The 19484-nt window shown below is 44.4% G+C and overlaps 1 protein-coding gene across 2 annotated transcripts in view; it reads left to right on the top strand.

Annotated features, from left to right (window-relative positions):
- sez6l (seizure related 6 homolog (mouse)-like) overlaps window positions 1-14746 on the top strand; it is a 42571-nt gene extending 27825 nt beyond the window's left edge. The window contains exons 6-17 of one of the 2 annotated variants that reach the window (XM_019278617.2): window positions 79-250; window positions 922-1088; window positions 1606-1800; window positions 2500-2638; window positions 3800-3996; window positions 8641-8835; window positions 9504-9695; window positions 10214-10408; window positions 11780-11815; window positions 12102-12216; window positions 13634-13739; window positions 13825-14746. In XM_019278617.2, the coding sequence (XP_019134162.1) occupies window positions 79-250; window positions 922-1088; window positions 1606-1800; window positions 2500-2638; window positions 3800-3996; window positions 8641-8835; window positions 9504-9695; window positions 10214-10408; window positions 11780-11815; window positions 12102-12216; window positions 13634-13739; window positions 13825-13854 (1739 nt within the window). In that variant the 3' untranslated portion in view covers window positions 13855-14746. The remainder of the gene's footprint in view (window positions 1-78; window positions 251-921; window positions 1089-1605; window positions 1801-2499; window positions 2639-3799; window positions 3997-8640; window positions 8836-9503; window positions 9696-10213; window positions 10409-11779; window positions 11816-12101; window positions 12217-13633; window positions 13740-13824) is intronic. The other variant, XM_019278618.2, reaches the window with a different exon arrangement.
- Window positions 14747-19484: the final 4738 nt, after the last annotated feature.

Here is a 19484-nt window from a genome sequence, read left to right as displayed (position 1 = left end):
GAGTGTGACACTGTGTTCATTAGCTTCATTAACTTGGATTATATAATGTAACGCCACAAAGCGACGTCTTCTCTGCAGCTCTTTGTGGAGGTACAGTGAAGAACGCTACAGTGGGGAGGGTGCTCTCGCCTTCTCCACACCCTGGACCCAACGCCACCCAGGACCGCTCCTGTTCCTGGTCACTGGAGGCACCCAAGGATCAGAGGCTGCACCTCCACCTGGAGAGACTGGCTCTGGGACGCACGGACAGGTAGGAGTGCCCATCTTTGTGAGTTTAATGCAGCGTCAGAGCTTCTTTTTTAAGTTTTATTGGGTTTTCAGATAGAAAAACAATGTGACAACTAGCAGATTTATCACCAGCTTCCCATCAGCTCAATGGAGTGTTTTAGCCTCTTTCAGCTCGCTGCCCACAACTTCACTCACCGTTTAATTTAGTCTTTCAAAAGAAGCTCTAAAAAACAAAAACACCCGAACAGCAGACAGACTCCGTCAGAGATGAGCTGGTGGAACATTTAGCAGCTGAAGAGACAGATGTTTACTTGGTGGTGGAGACCAAAAACAGAGCTAAAAAACGTTGGAAATTGGACTGTCACAGACTAAGGGTGTCAGAAGTATCGATATGTCGATAATTTTCCATTCCACGTGTTTGAAACGTTACAATACTGTCATCTGATAACACAGAGATCAGAGTTTCAACCCAAAGCTGCACAGATGAGCCAACGGGCGAAAAAAACACGAGCACAAACTCTAAAAATAAGCAACAGTTTGCTAATAATTTAGCCATATATCCATGATAGGTCATAATAATGTGAATTTAGTGCTGACAGCTTGTTTCTGCTGCCCCCAAGTGGCCAAAAAAAGCTATGTCAACACAGTTTCCATGATCGACCGATCATGCTGACTGTCTGTCCGTCCCTGCAGGCTGGTGTTGTGGAGCGGGCTGGACGCCGGCTCCGTGGTGCTGTTCGACTCGGGTCGGGGCGGACAGATACCATTTGAGGGGGTGATCAGCGAGGGTCCGTCTGTAAGAATCCAGTTCATCACCGACCAGCCCAACCACAACATGGGATTCAACATCCGCTACGAAGGTGCAGGAGCTGAACTTTGGATCTAATCACACACAAAACGTGTACTTCTGCAGCGTCGTCTAAAATGTTCTAGATGTATTGTTATATTACTATAATTACAGTGTAATTATGTAAACAAATAAGAGAGGATTGCAGGGCTCAGTGTTTTCTGCTTACTTCGTGCACTGCCAAGCTGATTTTTGGCTTGCATCGTCAGGAACATAATAGGTCCAACATAATCTGAGCTAAAGCTCTCAGAGTTTCTGGCAGAGTCAGGTTGTGGACGGATGTAAATATCTCGTCCAGCGTGTTTATCCTCATCAGTGAAGAGAAAAAGAAACCACAGAATCATCTTTGCGAGTGGAAACAAGATTTAGTTTCTTTTTCATCTTGGCATCTGTTCATGGAAATTACACAAGGAGAGAGATCCCAAATACTTCATATTCAAAGTGCTGCATGCTGCGACGTTAATGAGACACATTTTGTTGTTAACTTGAAGTGGACTCAGCTCGTTTCTCTCATCTCCTTCCTCCTGCAGCTTTCGAGCGTGGCCACTGCTACGAGCCGTACCTGCAGAACGGAAACTTCACCACCTCCGACCCGTTGTACGGGGTCGGCGCTGTGGTTCAGTTTGCCTGTGACCCGGGCCACTCTTTAGAACAAGGCCCGCCTGTCATCGAGTGCATCAGCGCGAGGGATCCGTATTGGAACGACACAGAACCGCTATGCAAGGGTAATCCTGAGGGAAGCATACAGGCCTCATGAGGTTAACACCGGACACAAAGAGGTCCATCACTGAATTATGAGACGATGGAATGGATGTGACAGCCACAATAACAGAATATGTTTCAGGACAGGTGATGTCACTCTGCCCAGAGAGGTGATAAAAACACTGACACACTCGTCTGAGTCGCTCGAGGCAGCAGCGAGTGTTCGCTCGACTCTTTTGCCTCTCGGGCATCATCAGGATGCTGCGGCCTGAAAGTCTTGGAAACTACTGAGCGCTGCAAAAAGTTGAATTTATAATAATCTTTATATTTCAAAGTTAGAACACTGACGTCAGAGCTCGTTGTGTTAAAGATGAAAATACAGCATCGTTTATTATTATTAGGTTTTATCAGGTCGCTCCCTGTCAGTGAAATGAAACAGGATTCATTAGTTAGTGCAGTAACCGATACCATCTAAGTTTGTGTTGTTGGAGTCATAGTGATTTGTCTGAGGGACCATCAGGGACATCGGGTCGTCTTTGGGCTCCCGAAGGCTGCACCAGCGTTGGGTGAATGTTTGTGAATGGTTAGCTCCCAAACTGATGATCATGGCAGTCTGTTTGCATCTGACACACTCTGTATGTCATGTGATTTATTAGTAGTTTTTGAAATCACGTCATCATAAAATCATATTTCTGACTTTGGATCTTCACGTCTCTCTGCAGCACAGTGCGGAGGCGACCTGACCGGGCCTGGAGGTGTGATTCTGTCTCCGAACTGGCCCGAGTGGTACGGCGAGGGCGAGGACTGCAGCTGGAGGATTCATGTCGGGGAGGACAAACGGGTGCTACTGGACGTCCAGCTGTGAGAAACACACCGACACGCTCAGACTCACAAACATTTAAAACTCTGATCTGAAGCTCGACTGATAAAAAAATGTTGTGAGCGCCGAGGCTCAGCGAGGGGTCCACGCAGCGAATTAGATCCAAAACTTTAGAGAACACGCTGATAAGACTGTTAAGACTGTTCTGGTCTTATCTTGACTCTTGTTTTTATTGGCTCGGTCCACTGGGCTTGGACTGAATCTTTCCCTCCACACAGTCTCAGAAAAAAGTCTCAGAAACTTCTGTGAGAATCGAGAATGTTCAGAGCTGACGTTTGTCTTCTAGTTGAATCTGATGCTGGTTTTTGTTTGTAGGTTCATGCAGAGCAGTCTGATGCTTTCTTACCAGTTCATGTCAAAGCATGAAGCCAAAGAGCTGAGATGGAACCTTAAAAACTAAAGTCTCTACCCCCAAAATATATTTGAATGCAGGGCTTCATGACGCCTTTCATTAGTTTCTGTCATAGATACAATGGAACAATGTTGGATGTTGATGCTTAACAAGCACAAAGTGACGTAAACATATGAAATAAAGACGGTTTCACATGGTTAGTTACACTTCAGTCCTCTGGTATCATATTTACACATATGTAAATGTTCCATTGTGTGCTCTCTGCATGTGGAGGAAGCCTCTGTGTGGTGGAGGAAGCCTCCGTGTGCTGGAGGAAGCCTCCGTGTGCTGGAGGAAGCCTCCGTGTGCTGGAGGAAGCCTCTGTGTGCTGGAGGAAGCCTCTGTGTGCTGGAGGAAGCCTCTGTGGTGGAGGAAGCCTCTGTGTGGTGGAGGAAGCCTCTGTGTGCTGGAGGAAGCCTCTGTGTGCTGGAGGAAGCCTCCGTGTGGTGGAGGAAGCCTCTGTGTACTGGAGGAAGCCTCTGTGTGCTGGAGGAAGCCTCCGTGTGCTGGAGGAAGCCTCCGTGTGCTGGTGGTGGGGAAACAAACGTCTCAGGGTTAATAAAAGCACGTCTGTGTTTACAGCCTGTTAAACACTCTGACTGCAACATTTAGCCTCCGAGGTCATCTCGTCTCCCACGCGGTCGGCTGATCTGAGTCATCGTTTCTCGGCCTGAACTGATGCCACCACTGGCTCGTCTTCTTCTTTTTCTTCTTCTCTGTCTCTGACTCTGTTTCTTTCACACGTTCTCAGGCTCAACATCAGCGACAGCGACATGTTGACCATCACGGACGGCGACGAGGTCACGACTCGTATCCTGGGTCGGTACGTCGGGGGGAGCAGCCCCTTCAAGCTCTCCTCCACCACCCCCGACCTGACCGTCACCTTCCACTCCGACCCGGCGGGGCTCGTCTTCGGCAAGGGCGAAGGCTTCATCATCAACTATATGGGTGAGTTCTGAACAGTGTCAGAGCAACCGACACCACCACAACTCCGTCAGTCCAACAGAACCGAGACTTCACCCGTAATGATTTAGTCAAACTGATCGAACTTCTGTGACTGTGAAGTGAAGCCACAAGCTGCAGTTCCTCTAACGTCCACTTGAGGCTGGTTCCAGAAGTGAGTCAGTCTCCATAAGTCCCCATGTCCAAATGTCCAACTTCACAGCAGAAATAAACATGTTTACAGCCTGGTACAAAAAACAGTTTTGGTCTCTGTAGCTAATTTCCCCGTTCATGACAACTGTACTGAGGGTGAATTTATATACAACTCACCTGTTCACATTATATTAAGGCTTAAAGTTATGCAGGATTAAGAGCATGGACGCTTTGACTGACAGGTGGGTGTTGGATTCATTCAGCCTGCCTCAGCTCCTCTGATGATCTCCAGAAACCTGTGGGTGACGTCACGGAGACTATGTCCAGATTTTAGACTTTAGTCTGTGGCCTTCGAGGAAAACGTGTATTAGTCCACGCCTGGAAATAGTCCCAACAAACGCACAGATAAAACCCACAGCGAGCAGCTGTCTTTAGAATCAAACTGTTTGTGAGGTGTGGTTTTAAAGGTGGACGTCTTCAGGCAGGTTGTTGGTCTCGATCTTCTCGTTGGTTTCCGTTCAGCCCTTCCTCCTCGAGCTGCCGACTCTGCTTCTCATCTTCCATTCTCTCTCCTCTCGTGGCTGTTTGTCTTTTCCTTTCATTTCCCTCTGCCCTTATTCAATCACATCCCATTTGTTTCACCATCTCACAATGTCTGTTGGTCTTACGCACGAGCCCGGAGTTTAACAAGCAGCCAAATAAGCTCACTTCCTCCTTTTGTTTTTTTTTTACACGCAGTAATATGCAGCAGCTTCCCGTCCCCAACACCTGACTCCAATTTCAGCATCGCACTGTCCCGCACGCCGTCCAATTTACTTGTCACCCGCTCGACACCCACAAACTCACACGCTTCCCAGAGGAGTAAATCAAGTAGACACAGCATGAATACGTAGGCTACTCCCTTTGATTATATATGTGTGTGTGTGTGTGTGTGTGTGTGTGTGTGTGTGTGTGGGAATAAATTACCCACCACACACACACACACACACACACACACACTCAGGCTGCACACGGAAGCACAACCAGAGTCAATAGAGAATGAATAATTGATCCCGGATCCTTCAACTTACAAATCCCTGTAGTCCTATTATATTGTACAGCGCAATGCAATACTGTATGCTGCCCGATCCATCATCAGACACACACACACACACACACACACACACACACACACACACACACACACACACACACACACACACTTGTTTATACATCTCTCCAGGCTGCAATGATTTTTTTCTGTCTTTAAACAGCATCAGTTTTTATGAGCGCCGTGTGTCGTCTAATGGAGGTGGTTTTGTTTTGTTCTTTGTTACATTATAATATAAAATCTAAAATATAAAGAGCAACAACAAACCGCCTGTAACCAACCTGTGATCAGCTGATTTGATTGATTTGATTTAATTGTTTCTTGGTGCTGACTTCCTGTCGTGAAAGTGAAAAAAACAAAATGTTTATTGACGTCAAATCAGATAAAAACGATTCTTTAACAAGTACGTCATCGATTCAGCATCAATGAACCAGCAACCAGCAACCTATCCTAACTTAACCTCCACTTGAGGCTGGCTCCAGAAGTGAGTCAGTCTCCATAAGTCCCCATGTCCAAATGTCCAACTTCACAGCAGAAATAAACATGTTTACAGCCTGGTACAAAAAACAGTTTTGGTCTCTGTAGCTAATTTCCCCGTTCATGACAACTGTACTGAGGGTGAATTTATATACAACTCACCTGTTCACATTATATTAAGGCGTTTTCACATTATACCAGGCGTCACTCAGCCCGCCTCAGGTCCACCGATGGTCATTGCTGAGTCACCACACTGAGCTTCATAACTCTTCAGAAACTCGTGGTAACTTGTCTCTTCGTGAATCTGAAGGGAGAGTTGTTTTTCTTCCACGGCTGTTGGTTTTAATGAATTTCACTCTATTGATTTTTGAAGGCCGTCGAGATAACACGAAGAAAGTTCGAGCTGGACACTTTTAATCTGAGATCAGAGAAGTTACTGATTCAGAAAGATCTTCAGAACGATCAACAGACTCCTGCTGCTTCGTCTTCTCAGATACAGCATGTAAACTATGAAGCTGACAGAGGAATCACAGGCAAAACATTCAGACCTCATCCTGTAGAAGTTTGGTCCCCTGTTATGTTGTTCTTCCTCTGTCCTTCTAGGACTGTCTAAAACCTGGACGTAGTCTCCGTGACGTCCCCACAGACTGTCTAAAACCTGGACGTAGTCTCCGTGACGTCCCCGCAGACTGTCTAAAACCTGGACATAGTCTCCGAGACGTCCCCGCAGACTGTCTAAAACCTGGACGTAGTCTCCGTGACGTCCCCACAGACTGTCTAAAACCTGGACATAGTCTCCGTCGGTTCTCATAGCTTCAGTAAATGTTTTTCTTTTTATTACCTGCGACCACGTTTTCATAACCTTAAACCTACAACAGATGATTTTTTTGTCCACTCGAGAGCAGCAGGAACACAAACAGCTGATTATTTACACGACCTGCAGCAACAGAACTCACTTGAAGTCGTGTTTTTCCAGTACTCGCTGTCTTCTAGCTCCAATTTTGGTCTCCACCAGCCCCTGAGGGAAATATCTGTCTCCAGTATGTTCACGAGCTGGTCTAACTCTGCTGTTTGGTCATGTACAGAAGGTTTATCGGAGCTTCTTTGAAGAACACTGTCGCCTCGTGTGGCTGAAATGACGCCATGAGCAGTAAAACAGACAAACAACCAGCTGAAACATCAGAAAACTGTAAAAACTAAAGCAGAGCGAAGCTTCAGATCGCAACGAGCAACAACTTTCACAGGGTTGCGTTGTTTTCACGTCTTTTAATATAAATTATTAATCAAAACAAAGTTACAAAGTGCTTCATGTAGCGAGCGAAGAACATATAAAACATAGAGACATGAAAACAGCAATAAAAGAATACAAGCAGCAAACAAACTACATCAAAAATGAAAAATGGCAAAAACCCTTCAGCAGAATGAAAACTAGAATCTGATGAAATCAGGGACGGTGCTGTGAAAAAAGCTGATTTTAAAGAAGCCACTGACTCAGCCTGACATTTATCCTCAGGCTGGCTGCTCCAGGTCCTCGGGGCTCTTTATTCTAAAAGCTCTGTTAGTGTTCAGCCCAGAGTTTGGACCAGATAAAGGAGGCTCCTGCCAGAGGATCTCCATGTGCGAGCGAGGTCGTACGGGGATAAAAGACAGAAGAGCTTGTAATTAATTAAAAGAACAGCGTAACGAGTTGAAGACCTGGGTGATCTGTTTACTCCGGTTAAAGCCTGGCAGCTCAGTGCAGTCTGCAGTTTATTTACAGCACCGTATCTCCACATAGAGCATCGTACCCGACAGGTCCCACCATGAGCAAACACTTGGATCGTGGTGGACGGTTGAAAAGTTGGTGTGACGAGTCGTGTTTTGTAAATTCAAGTCAAGGCTGTTGTGATTGTAATGTCTAATTAATTCAGCATGTACTGAATCATCATCACTTCTCTATGAGCATCAGCACTGATTAGCTGTTTGATCCCTTTAAACAGGAAACGGATCAGACAACACAAATATTCTTTTAAAAGAGAGAAAGTTCATTCTTGACTTGGAGAACACAACTGTCTAAGACTGGACGTAGTCTCCGTGACGTCCCCGCAGACTGTCTAAAACCTGGACGTAGTCTCCGTGACGTCCCCACAGACTGTCGAAAACCTGGACGTAGTCCCTGTGACGTCCCTGCAGACTGTTTAAAACCTGGACGTAGTCTCAGTGACGTCCCCGCAGACTGTCTAAAACCTGGACGTAGTCTCTGTGACATGAGTTGTATATAAATTCACCCTCAGTACAGTTGTCATGAACGGGGAAATTAGCTACAGAGACCAAAACTGTTTTTTGTACCAGGCTGTAAACATGTTTATTTCTGCTGTGAAGTTGGACATTTGGACATGGGGACTAATGGAGACTGACTCACTTCTGGAGCCAGCCTCAGGTGGACGTTAGAGGAACTGCAGTTTGTTTTTGGCACTTCCTGTGTTTGGCTTCACTTCGCTCTCAGTCAGGATTATCTTGTCTACATTTCATTATAAAGAAAATCAGCGTGACATGGCGAAACAACAAAATCATTTTTCTCGTGACAGCCTGGAATAATTTCACTGAGGCTGTTTCAGAGTCTGAGGTAAAAGTTGCTTCTCCAAGCGGAGGCAAACCGTCAGAGCGGATACACGGTAGAGATGATATTTGAAGATTGTCCAACACAGACGGGATCCATCATCCTGTCACACGGTCAAGTAATCGCACAATAAGTCCATCAATCATCTCACAGAGAATATGTCCCGGTGTCACGTCCAAATCTGATGTACTGTTGTTTATCTTGTCCCCGTCTTGACCCTCGTGACTGCTGCTAAAGACGACATGCGTCATCGTAGCGAACCTGCAGCACGAGCAATAACAGCACCGTAACCGAGCTGAACCTTTGTGATTTGATTTATCTCTTCTCTCAGAGGTGTCCCGGAATGACTCCTGTCCAGACCTGCCGGAGATCCAGAACGGCTGGAAGACGACGTCCCACATTGCACTGGTGCGAGGGGCTCGGATCACCTACCAGTGTGACCCCGGTTATGACCTGGTGGGACGGGAGACCCTCACCTGTCAGTTAGACCTCTCCTGGAGCTCACAGCCGCCCTTCTGCGAAAAGAGTCAGTCCTTATATCACGTCTATGTCAGCATGTATATCTGTCATTATTTATAGGACTCACTGTACTAAAATATGAGATGAATTTACACGATGACCACGACATAATAAGTCCAAATGTCCCCTCGAACAACGCTTGATGTCTCGACAGCTATGGTTGTACCCACACATTCGAGGAAACCTTAAAGGCTTTGACTGACTGTCGGGCACCATATTTTCCTCTGGAGTTGGTGGAGAACAAAAACAGAGCTAAAATGAGACAATCTAGAAGTATAGGACACAAACGGCACCAGGTGGACACTATGGCCTAGGCTAAATACTCCGATCTCCCCACCAGAACTCATCAGAACGGAGGAGAACCCCCACCAGGCATGTCTCCATGGTCCAGCCTCCACACAGCTTCAGAAGTGCCAGACTTAGTTTACTTGCTGGGATTATGTCGTTTTCTTAGCTCATAAATTAAGCGTGTAGAGATGTTGTGTAAAAACAATAACGCACTCGAGGTTGCACGTGTTATATTGAGGTCACATGAGGTCGTTATTCTGAATAACAGCACGACCTCGAGTGCGTTATTGCCTAATTGACCTTATAGGTAATCATACTTTATGAAATCTGCCCGTGTCGTGTTTTATGTTTGCTTTCTTTATTAAAATCCATTTCTCTTCCTCTCAGTCATGTACTGTTCAGATCCCGGACACGTGGAGCACTCCATCAGGTCTCTGTCCGACCCGAAACTCTTGGTGGGGACGACCATTCAGTACAGCTGCAACCCCGGCTTCATCCTGCAGGGCGGTGCCACCATCACCTGCTACGGCCGCGAGCCAGGGACGCCTGTGTGGACATCCCGACTGCCTCACTGTGTCTGTGAGTATCAAGAAAGCCCGTTATTTCCTCAAACCAGGCTGGTGCGGTTTACGGGTTATTTGGCAGCTCTTTGATTTCAGAGCCTCGTCATCGGGACAGACAGTTAACTGGAGATGAGAGGCTCTCTCTCTGTGCCCGTACGATCTAACACGAGTGGGTTTGTGTGATTTCTGGCTCTCTCTCCTCTGCTGACACCGATCGCAGCATCTCTGCATGCCAGAGACGACGCTTCATCTCCAGCGTTTTTCATCTTACGACTGACTGTGTGTGTGTGTGGTGATATTAATGTTTGTGTGAAATGTTTGATATGTAAATGCAATGCTAATGCACCGTACCAATCAGTCCTCAGCCACCTGGAGGAGGGGGTGGAGATTATCCATGAGTCATGTCACCTCAGCCAGAGCCTGTCAAATCTGTCAGTCGAGCTCTGACGCAAAAAAGACTCGATTCGTGTTGAGAAACTCGCCAGGATCCATCTTTTTCTTTTTTCTTTCTCTCTTTCTTCTTCCACCATGTAGCCGAGGATTCTGTTTCCTGTGAAAACCCTGGTCTCCCTGACAACGGCTACCAGATCCTGTCCAAGAGACTTTACCTGCCTGGCGAATCACTCACCTTTGTCTGTTACCAAGGTTACGAGCTCATCGGGGAGGTCGCAATTAAATGCATCCTGGGGAACCCGTCATTTTGGAGCGGCCCACTTCCGCTCTGCAGGGGTGAGGAGTTTAAAAAAATATTTGTACGTGTGTGTGGAATGAACCTCTGGATTTATGCACGTACATGGAAGATTCAAGGACTTATTTGCCCCATGCTTGTTGATACAGATTGATCATGCCCCTATGCATGCGGATGGGTCGTGTCCAGACGGTAACACTAGTTCTGCAAACTCTTGTAATGGCAGATAGACTTCTGCAGTTTGTGCTGGATGAAATGGGTCCAACAGGACTTTAATCCAGCAAACGTGACGTTCTGATCGAGCCAAAACTCATTGAATCTTTTTATTTTTAGACTTAATCACAGTTTTGTTGAGTTCAGGCACCAAAACAACTTGGTCAAGTCATCGTCAACAACCACAAGCTGTTATACATTCATACAGTTTATAAAGTTATGTTATAATTATGTTGTTTGTTTTCTCGAGATCTCGAGTTATTTATGTCGAAATAACAAATGTTGTTTTCTCCTGCGATAACGAGATCATCTATATCGATATCCAGAGCAGGACTCTTGGTCCTGTTGGACGAGAGACAAACAGAACAGGGACCCCCACATGTTATTAGTATTTTAAAAAGTGTCACAGTTTAAGCCTGGCCTATAATAACTTTTATATTTACTTTATTCAACTTTTATTTCACCTTATTAACCTATTTATATACTGGGTTATTAGCCTATATATATAATTATTAAGAGCTGTTCATCTTGTCTGTAGTTTCTCAGTGATCTGTGCTCTCATATTCACCATTATTTTGGTGAGAATTGTCAATTATTATGACAAAAAATTGGCAGTACCTCTGAGGACCCCCTAGGGGTCACGGACTGGTTGAAGACCCTTTATCTAGAGATCCAGGATAACGTAACTTTGTTTTCCAAGATCACGAGAAAACAAAAGCATAGTGGCGTATATTAAATTGCAACGTTCTCCTGTTCGTCCGGCGCTGTTCTTTTATTTAAAAAAACAAAAAAACAATGTTTCCTGATCTTGAGATCTCGATGAAATTCTCGGGATAACAACAATTGTTGTTTCGACATAAAGACAAAAATACTTGACTGAATACTTGAAATACTCGTGATAAAACAAATGACCGCGTAGGGCTTCCAAACCTAAATCTATTGTTACCATCCGGACACGACCACGCTCATGAGCGCTCGCTAACCCTTTCCCAAACAGCGACTGTCCAATCACAGCTGAGCATTTGAAGAGTCTGGAGGGTTTATTGTTTTTTATTGTGTATGGGGAAGTGTTACCAAAGATAGCAGCAGCTGTTTAGCGGCGAGGACTGGCGAGCGGTCACCTCCCTGTTTCAATACAAAGCACAGGAAGTGTGATGGTGATTTTCATGTGCACTGACTGACAGAATGATGTCTTGCAGCCAACCATGACTGCTTTGGCAACCATGCTTTGGAAGGTGAGTCTACCTGTGTACGTCGCTGTGCTCTGATGGCGTGGGCTGCACAAACAAAAAGACCCACACCGTTTGTTTCCTCGACTCAAACAAACCAAAGAATGAAAAAATAATCTGTGTGTGTGTGTGTGTGTGTGCTCTGCCTGCCAAGTGTCATCCACCGTTCGTGTTCGTCCGTCCACCTGTTTGTGTTCATTCGTTTCCCCGTAGCGTTCGTCTCCGCAGGTTGTTCCTCTGTTAGACTCCACGTTCCTTCAACCTTGTTTCATTCGTGTTGTGTGTGTGTCAGTTGCAGAGGCGAGCGCAGGCTCCACCCTGGACGGAGGGAACATAGCGCTGGCCATCTTCATCCTAGTTCTCCTGCTGTCTGTGCTGCTTGGAGGCGCTTACGTCTACGTCACACGGTAAAAATCACCGACTGTTAGTGGTGGGCGGATCGATAGTATCGATACCAAGTCGGCATCGGTATCGGATCGATGCTAGCCTGGTGGGATCGATTCTTTACTTTAAGTTCCGCTCTTGTTTGTAATGCTGAGGTTTCGGCAAAGGTCGCCGGACTTGCCGCTCCTGTGTCAGCGCAGAGCAGGCACACTTTGCTCACCCTCCACACTTTGCTCACCCTCCACACTTTGCTCACCCTCCACCCTCACGTGACGTGACGGCGCAATATCTGAACACGATAGGGTGGAGGGGGAAAGCAAACAAACAAGCAAGCTGCCGGCGAAGGTTCATCAGCACACACAGTGCGAGCCTATAAATACAGCAGAAGAATGGCAGAGGAAGAGGAGTGTGGCTGTATTATCAAGCTAAAAGCGAGACAACAGCAAAATTATGGGATTTGTACAAAGCTAGTCAGGTGTAGTGGAAACAACCAATTTATATAAACATATATATTGTCCTGATTCTGTTCTGGGTTTTAACTATTTAATAATAAAAAAGGAAACATCACAAAAAACACTTAAGGTCATAAAAATTAATCGAGGCTTAGCAATTCAATGACGCATCCACTCATTATCGGATCGATACCGATATACAGTCATCCCTCGCTATATCGCGGTTTACTTTTCTCGGGTTCGCGGATTTTTTTAGTGTAATTTTGCATGCTTTTTTTTACAGTATGAACGCGCATTGTGTTCTGCGTCCTGATTAACTAAGGGAGTGCTGTACAAAATGCGTGTAAAAAGGTGTATAAAAGTGTGTGGTTAGGGGGTTTTACGGCCTTAAAACATGTATAATAATTGTAAAACTTACTTCGCGGATTTCGTTTATTGCGGGTTATTTTTAGAACGTATCCCCCGCGATAAACGAGGGACCACTGTATATAATAATAAAAAAGGAAACATCACAAAAAACAGATCATGAAAAGTAATTGAAATTGTAGAAATATGCATTATCACACTCCACTACCGACTGTATAAACAATGGAGCAAAATCTGCGGACCTAAGATTGGCCGAATGACGCCCGGTTGCTGAAACAAACCACCTGTAACCACACCCACCTGTCAATCAAAGCGTCCACGCTCTTAATCCTGCATAACTTTAAGCCTTAATATAATGTGAACAGGTGAGTTGTATATAAATTCACCCTCAGTACAGTTGTCATGAACGGGGAAATTAGCTACAGAGACCAAAACTGTTTTTTGTACCAGGCTGTAAACATGTTTATTTCTGCTGTGAAGTTGGACATTTGGACATGGGGACTTATGGAGACTGACTCACTTCTGGAGCCAGCCTCAAGTGGACGTTAGAGGAACTGCAGTTTGTTGACGACGCTAACATGATGTTAATTGAATGATGGATCTCCCTCTTCTCCTCCTTCAGGTGTCGATATCACTCCAACTTGAGGCTTCCTCTGATCTACCCCCACCCTTACCGACAGATCACTGTGGAGACGGAGTTCGACAACCCGCTCTATGAGACAGGAGGGGTGAGTGTTAAAGACCTCCACCACTAATCGTTCCTCTCACCGTTCGCTGGACTAACACCGTCTCTGTCTCCTCCGCCGTCCACAGGACACTCGTGAATATGAAGTATCGATATGAGACGGCTCACAAAAGACATTTCTGAACCGAGACCGACCGCCCCGTCCTAACTCTTCATCCTCTCCTCCTCCGTCCTCCTTCTCCGCCCAGGAGGAGGCGATGTAAATACAAATAGATGATGTCCAGCCCCTTCTGCCATGAGACGCAGCGAGCGATCCTGTTCTCTCCTCCTTTTAGACGTGACAGTTTATGAAGACATGGCAGGAAAACAGGAGAGGAGACACGAGGCGGGACAGAGAGACAGAGGAGGTCGACGACACAACGTTTTGTGGATCAGCGTCGCTCGGGAGACGGAGGATGGAGGAGAGAAAACCGAAGATCGTCGAAGAGCGTCGAACGTGGTGAGGAAAGAAGTGAAGGAGGGGAGAAGGGGAAGGAGTAGGGGACAGGACACAGACTGAGGAAAGACGAGGTCGAAGCACTTTTAGTATTTTTTAAAGTTAAAGTTATAATCCTGAAGATTTTTGATACAGTTTGATTGGATTTTTTTGTTTCAGTGTATTTAGATTCATTAATTTAATTAATCACCTCTCTGTGTGGTAGTTTTCATTGTCAGTGGCGGAGTCTGCCATTCACAACCACAGGAAACCGCGAGCCAAACATTTCCTGCAGCTGCTGTTTCACAATAAAAGATTTCAGCGATCTCACTCGTTAAATAAACTTCACAGGCACGCTGACTTTACGTTGCGATGACGACACTTTAAATAATTAATAATAATAATAATTCAACATGTTTGAAGTCTAAGGGGAAAATGCTGTTTAGCTAGCAGGAGATTATCTCACTGCAACAGCGCCCCCTAGTGTCAGAGCGTAATCCCACTGTGCTAAATATGTTCAGCTGTACTCGTGTTTTTGTTCTGGTTACATTACTTATGATCAAAAACTGAACTAACAGCTAACAAACTGAGCTAACAGCAGCTAACAAACTGGGCTAACATTAGCTAATAAACTGTGCTAACATTAGCTAACAAACTGAGCTAACATTAGCTAACAGCAGCTAAAAATGAAGCTAACATTAGCACAGCTAACAAACTGTGCTAATGTTAGATGACGTCAGCTAACAAACTAAGCTAACATCAGCTAACAAACTGTGCTAATGTTGGCTAACAGCAGCTATTAAACTGAGCTACCATTAGCTAACAGTAGCTAACAAACTGAGCTAACATTAGCTAACAGCAGCTATTAAACTGAGCTACCATTAGCTAACAGTAGCTAACGAACTGAGCTAACAGTAGCTAACAAACTGAGCTAACAGCAGCTAACAAACTGTGCTAATGTTGGCTAACAGCAGCTATTAAACTGTGCTAATGTTGGCTAACAGCAGCTATTAAACTGAGCTACCATTAGCTAACAGTAGCTAACAAACTGAGCTAATGTTAGATGACGTCAGCTAACAAACTGAGCTAACATCAGCTAACAAACTGAGCTAACATCAGCTAACAGCAGCTACAGTTGGCAGCAGTTTACCGTCCATCAGTCTGACTTATTGCCGTAAAGCGTTACGTACTCCCGTTCACCTGGTTACAGGTCAGCGTAGCATCAACATGCTACGTCTGGTAGCAACGTTTGTCAGCGTTGCTTTAACGTTTGGTCAGAGTCAGCAGCTCAACCTGAAATCTTGAGGATTACGACTTTACGAGTCTCGGCGCGTTGGCAGGTAGATTTTTGTTTACATCCAAACTCGTGAGTCTGGTGCCACGAAATGATAAAAACAGGAAGTGATGTCTCCGTCACAGGATGTCTCGTGTCCCCGACCTCCCCCCAGCCTGACGTCACATTCGAGCCTTTTTACTCCGGCCGGTCCAGCTCTGGCTTTAGCTGTAGTTAAGTTGTATTTAAACCTCTGACTTCATGGCCGGTGCAGTCCCTCACATGTCGTAGACCGGCCTCGGAGTCCACAGGTCCGGACCGGCTCGGGGTTCAAAAAGGAACATGTTGTTGCAGATGTGGAGGTTTGCGATGTGAATAGCTGTAGCTGTAGTGAACTGAGCGATCAGTCAGCCCACCAGATGATGTATTTATTTTGATGTACTGTACATGTGATGTTTTATGCAGATTGATAAATGTACATTTTCATTATGAGAAGACAGATGTTAACAGTTTCCCTAAATAAATAAATAAAACTTCAATAAAAAGTACAAAAGACTTTCTGAACACGGACGCCTCCTGCTCATTGTTTCAGACTGAAACTGTGTTCGATCCACTACGGACGCAGCGCACGACGAGTTCATCTTCAGGTGATGATGTTATATTTATTATTTATTATTATTCTGATTGGATTACAGAAAATGTCGGAAATGATAAATAAGTTGCAGTTGCAGTGTGCAGATAAGGTCCAACGAGTGGGTGGATGATTCCTCCGCCTGTCTGCTGATTATGTATGCAGCTTTTATTGATTTCTGTTTGTGTGTGTTCGTCCTGCATGAAGTCAGACAGAGGAGACAGTCAGGAACTCCTGACGCTCAGGAAAAGGAACAAAACGATCAACGTGTCTCCAAAAATATTGTTTTTTAAATGAAAGATAGTCACTGAGGGTGGAGGTAAACGTGACACCAGAGACCGAGTTCAGGTCTGTGTTTAGGCTCAGACCTTCATCCTTTAAAATGAAAATGTTTTTAGGGATCACAGACAGATGTTTTTTTGATTCCTCTGAACAAGAAGAAAAGACTGAGCTCGAAACATCAGATTTTTTATAAAGTAATAAAAAAGGCAGCAAGTTGAAATAAAGCAGTGCCTGCTTGTGTTATAGGCTTAAGTCACGGAGACTACGTCCAGGTTTTAGACAGTCTGTGGGGATGTCACGGAGACTACGTCCAGGTTTTAGACAGTCTGTGTCTCTCTGCACGATTGTTGAATTTCTCTTTTCATAGTTTCTATTTTTATTTCAAATTTTTCCTTAAATTCCAGATATTTTTTGTTATTTTTGAATTTTCCCCTCTGGGGATCATTGGAAGATATTCTCATCTGGACATAAATACGCAGCATGTATTTGTATTTCAGCTGATAATTTCTTTTTATTTCTTTTTTTTGGATTTATTGATTTCTGTCGAGACGTAAAGAGGAATCCGTCTCCATGAACTCGCCGAGCTTTCATCATCTTGGATTTGTCATCAGTAAAACTCCGACATCACCGACATGAAACGATTTTAATCTTTCTTAATATTCCTGAAAGTTTCTTTGAAGTCTGGCTCTTTACTTTCCCATCGTGCACTTTTTGGGCTTCATTTTTTTTTTTTGGACTGACTTGTCGTTATCTTGAAATGTCCTCTGATGGGTGGGAGGTAAATCCTGCCCCGCAGCATTTCCCCACCGCCAACCCATTCCAACGTGCTAATGATTCCTTCTGTCGCCATCCTGAATGCTAATACGAAGATAATGCTTCCTGCCACGGTGGCAGTTTCACAGGCTTTCCTGCTGCGGTTAATTCCACTGTGGAGAAGCTTTTAACCAGATGCTTGATGATATTAGGCGCTCTGAGGAAACTGAGTGCTACCCACACAAGTTTAATGAAGCGCAGGCATTCGCAGAGCCACAAATACATTATCTGCGTTTAAGGCGTTTAAAAGCTGCTACTGTTACCCAGAGAGTCTGGTAATGAGTGCAGCAACAACACAATGAGATCATTAATATACGAGCAGCTCACAGCATGGGTCAGACTCACAGCATGGGTCAGAGATGCTGCAAACATCAGTCCAGGATGTTTGTGTTCAGCAGAGAGCAGCCACAGCTGTAATTCACTGTGAGCCGTTCGTTAGCCCGGTGTTTGTTCCTGTTTATTTTCAACAACAACACTTAACGGTAACGAGCAGCAGCAACGTGTGCGAGGTGTTCTCAGATCTGAACGCAGACGTGATACATACAGTTTCAATTAACGAAACGCTGCGTAGACATTGGTATTTTTGTTCTCTTTGGTTTTAGACAGTCTGCGGGGACGTCATGGAGACTACGTCCAGGTTTTAGACAGTCTGCGGGGACGTCACGGAGACTACGTCCAGGTTTTAGACAGTCTGCGGTCTCAGAGACTACGTCCAGGTTTTAGACAGTCTGAGGGGACTCACAGAGACTACGTCCAGGTTTTATCTAGGCAGTCTGCGGGGACGTCACGGAGACTAGTCCCAGGTTTTTAGACAGTTCTCGCGGGACGTCAGGAGACTACGTCCAGTTTTAGACAGTCCAAGAGGACTGTCAATGTTCTGACCCTCGCCACTTTACAGGAGTTCAAGTCCTTGTCAAACACCTGAGAATATACAACACAAATCATTCAAAGCGTTCTTAAAATGTTGAGTTGACTTTCAGATGTAGACCGGTGTGGCGGCCTCTGATTTAGGCTGATGGAGACCTGCTGAGTTTGGGCTGAACAGAACCGGCTGAATGAGCTTCAGCTTCAGCAGACGGTATCATCCAAACTCAGAGGATCTGTGTTTACAGTAATTACATAAAAGAAAAACTCCTACAAACTTCCTCCCTTCGCATATCTCTATTTTATTGCAGTGGCATTTAAATATGTCATTTCTTTCTCTCGGAGTGACGAATATTAAAATGTCAGACGGTTGTTTTTTAAAGCTTCAGATGAAACGTGTTGTAATGTATCGGAATCAAAAGCAATTTAGAGAAGGAAGGTGCTCACACACTGGTCATCAGTGTTGTTTGGGTTAAACCACTGAATAGTAATGACAGGGTGGGCCTCGGGTCAAAGTCATGGGGTAAAAATATCAATGAGTTTTCAAATATTTTGTCAGTTGTTGATTAATGACTGAGATGATGCACGTGTCGTCATTGTGCATGAGCGAGGGAAAAGGTCACAAAATATGCCCAGGATTATTACCTTTGTTTAAGGAATTACCCCCAACTCTCCTCTCTCTCTCGTCCATATATTATATATATAGGCTATATATATTACATCATATATAATATATATAACATATATTAATATAGATATATATATGATATATAAGTGTGTGTGTGTGTGTGGTGTGTGTGTGTTTGATAATGTGCATATATACATTACATATATGTAAAGACGTGCTACTCTATATTAGTATATAGAGATATATATAGAATATATATATATATTAGCATAGAATATGATATATGATATGATGCTTCTATCTATTTCTATGTAGATTTGGAGAGAGTCGAATGGCTATTTATATGATATCTATGTTCTGCTACTATGTATATTGTATACTTATATATATCGATATAATCATATAATATATATCTGTATCGTGTGTGTGTTTTTGTGTGTTCTTGTGTGGTGTGTGTGTGTTATTAACTTTTTAATCGGTCTTGTCTTAAGCAGTCCTGTCCTTGTCTTGTCTTTTATTAATTTATTTCAAAACAAACATATAAATAAAATAATAACAAATAATAATCAATAAAGAATTGTTTTGAGTCTTTTATTTTGTATTGCTTCCTGTTTCCTGTTTGCCCGAGGCTTCTCGCCTCCCATGTCTCCATCCGCGCAGGATGTAAACGGGTTATTTTTCACCCTCACTCGGATTTAAAACGCTTCTTGTGTTTCCCAATTAAAAATAAAGAAAACACTATTAATGAGCTTAAAGAGCGAATATGTGTGTTTGTTTGACAGCACGTGCATGTTCGGGCTGTTTACGGATAAAAATGTTTGT

This window comes from Larimichthys crocea, chromosome VIII (genome assembly GCF_000972845.2).
Source record: "Larimichthys crocea isolate SSNF chromosome VIII, L_crocea_2.0, whole genome shotgun sequence".
NCBI classification, from domain to species: domain Eukaryota; kingdom Metazoa; phylum Chordata; class Actinopteri; family Sciaenidae; genus Larimichthys; species Larimichthys crocea.
The sequence above is the reverse complement of the archived record's forward strand: the minus strand, read 5'-3'. Positions and strand labels throughout refer to the sequence as shown.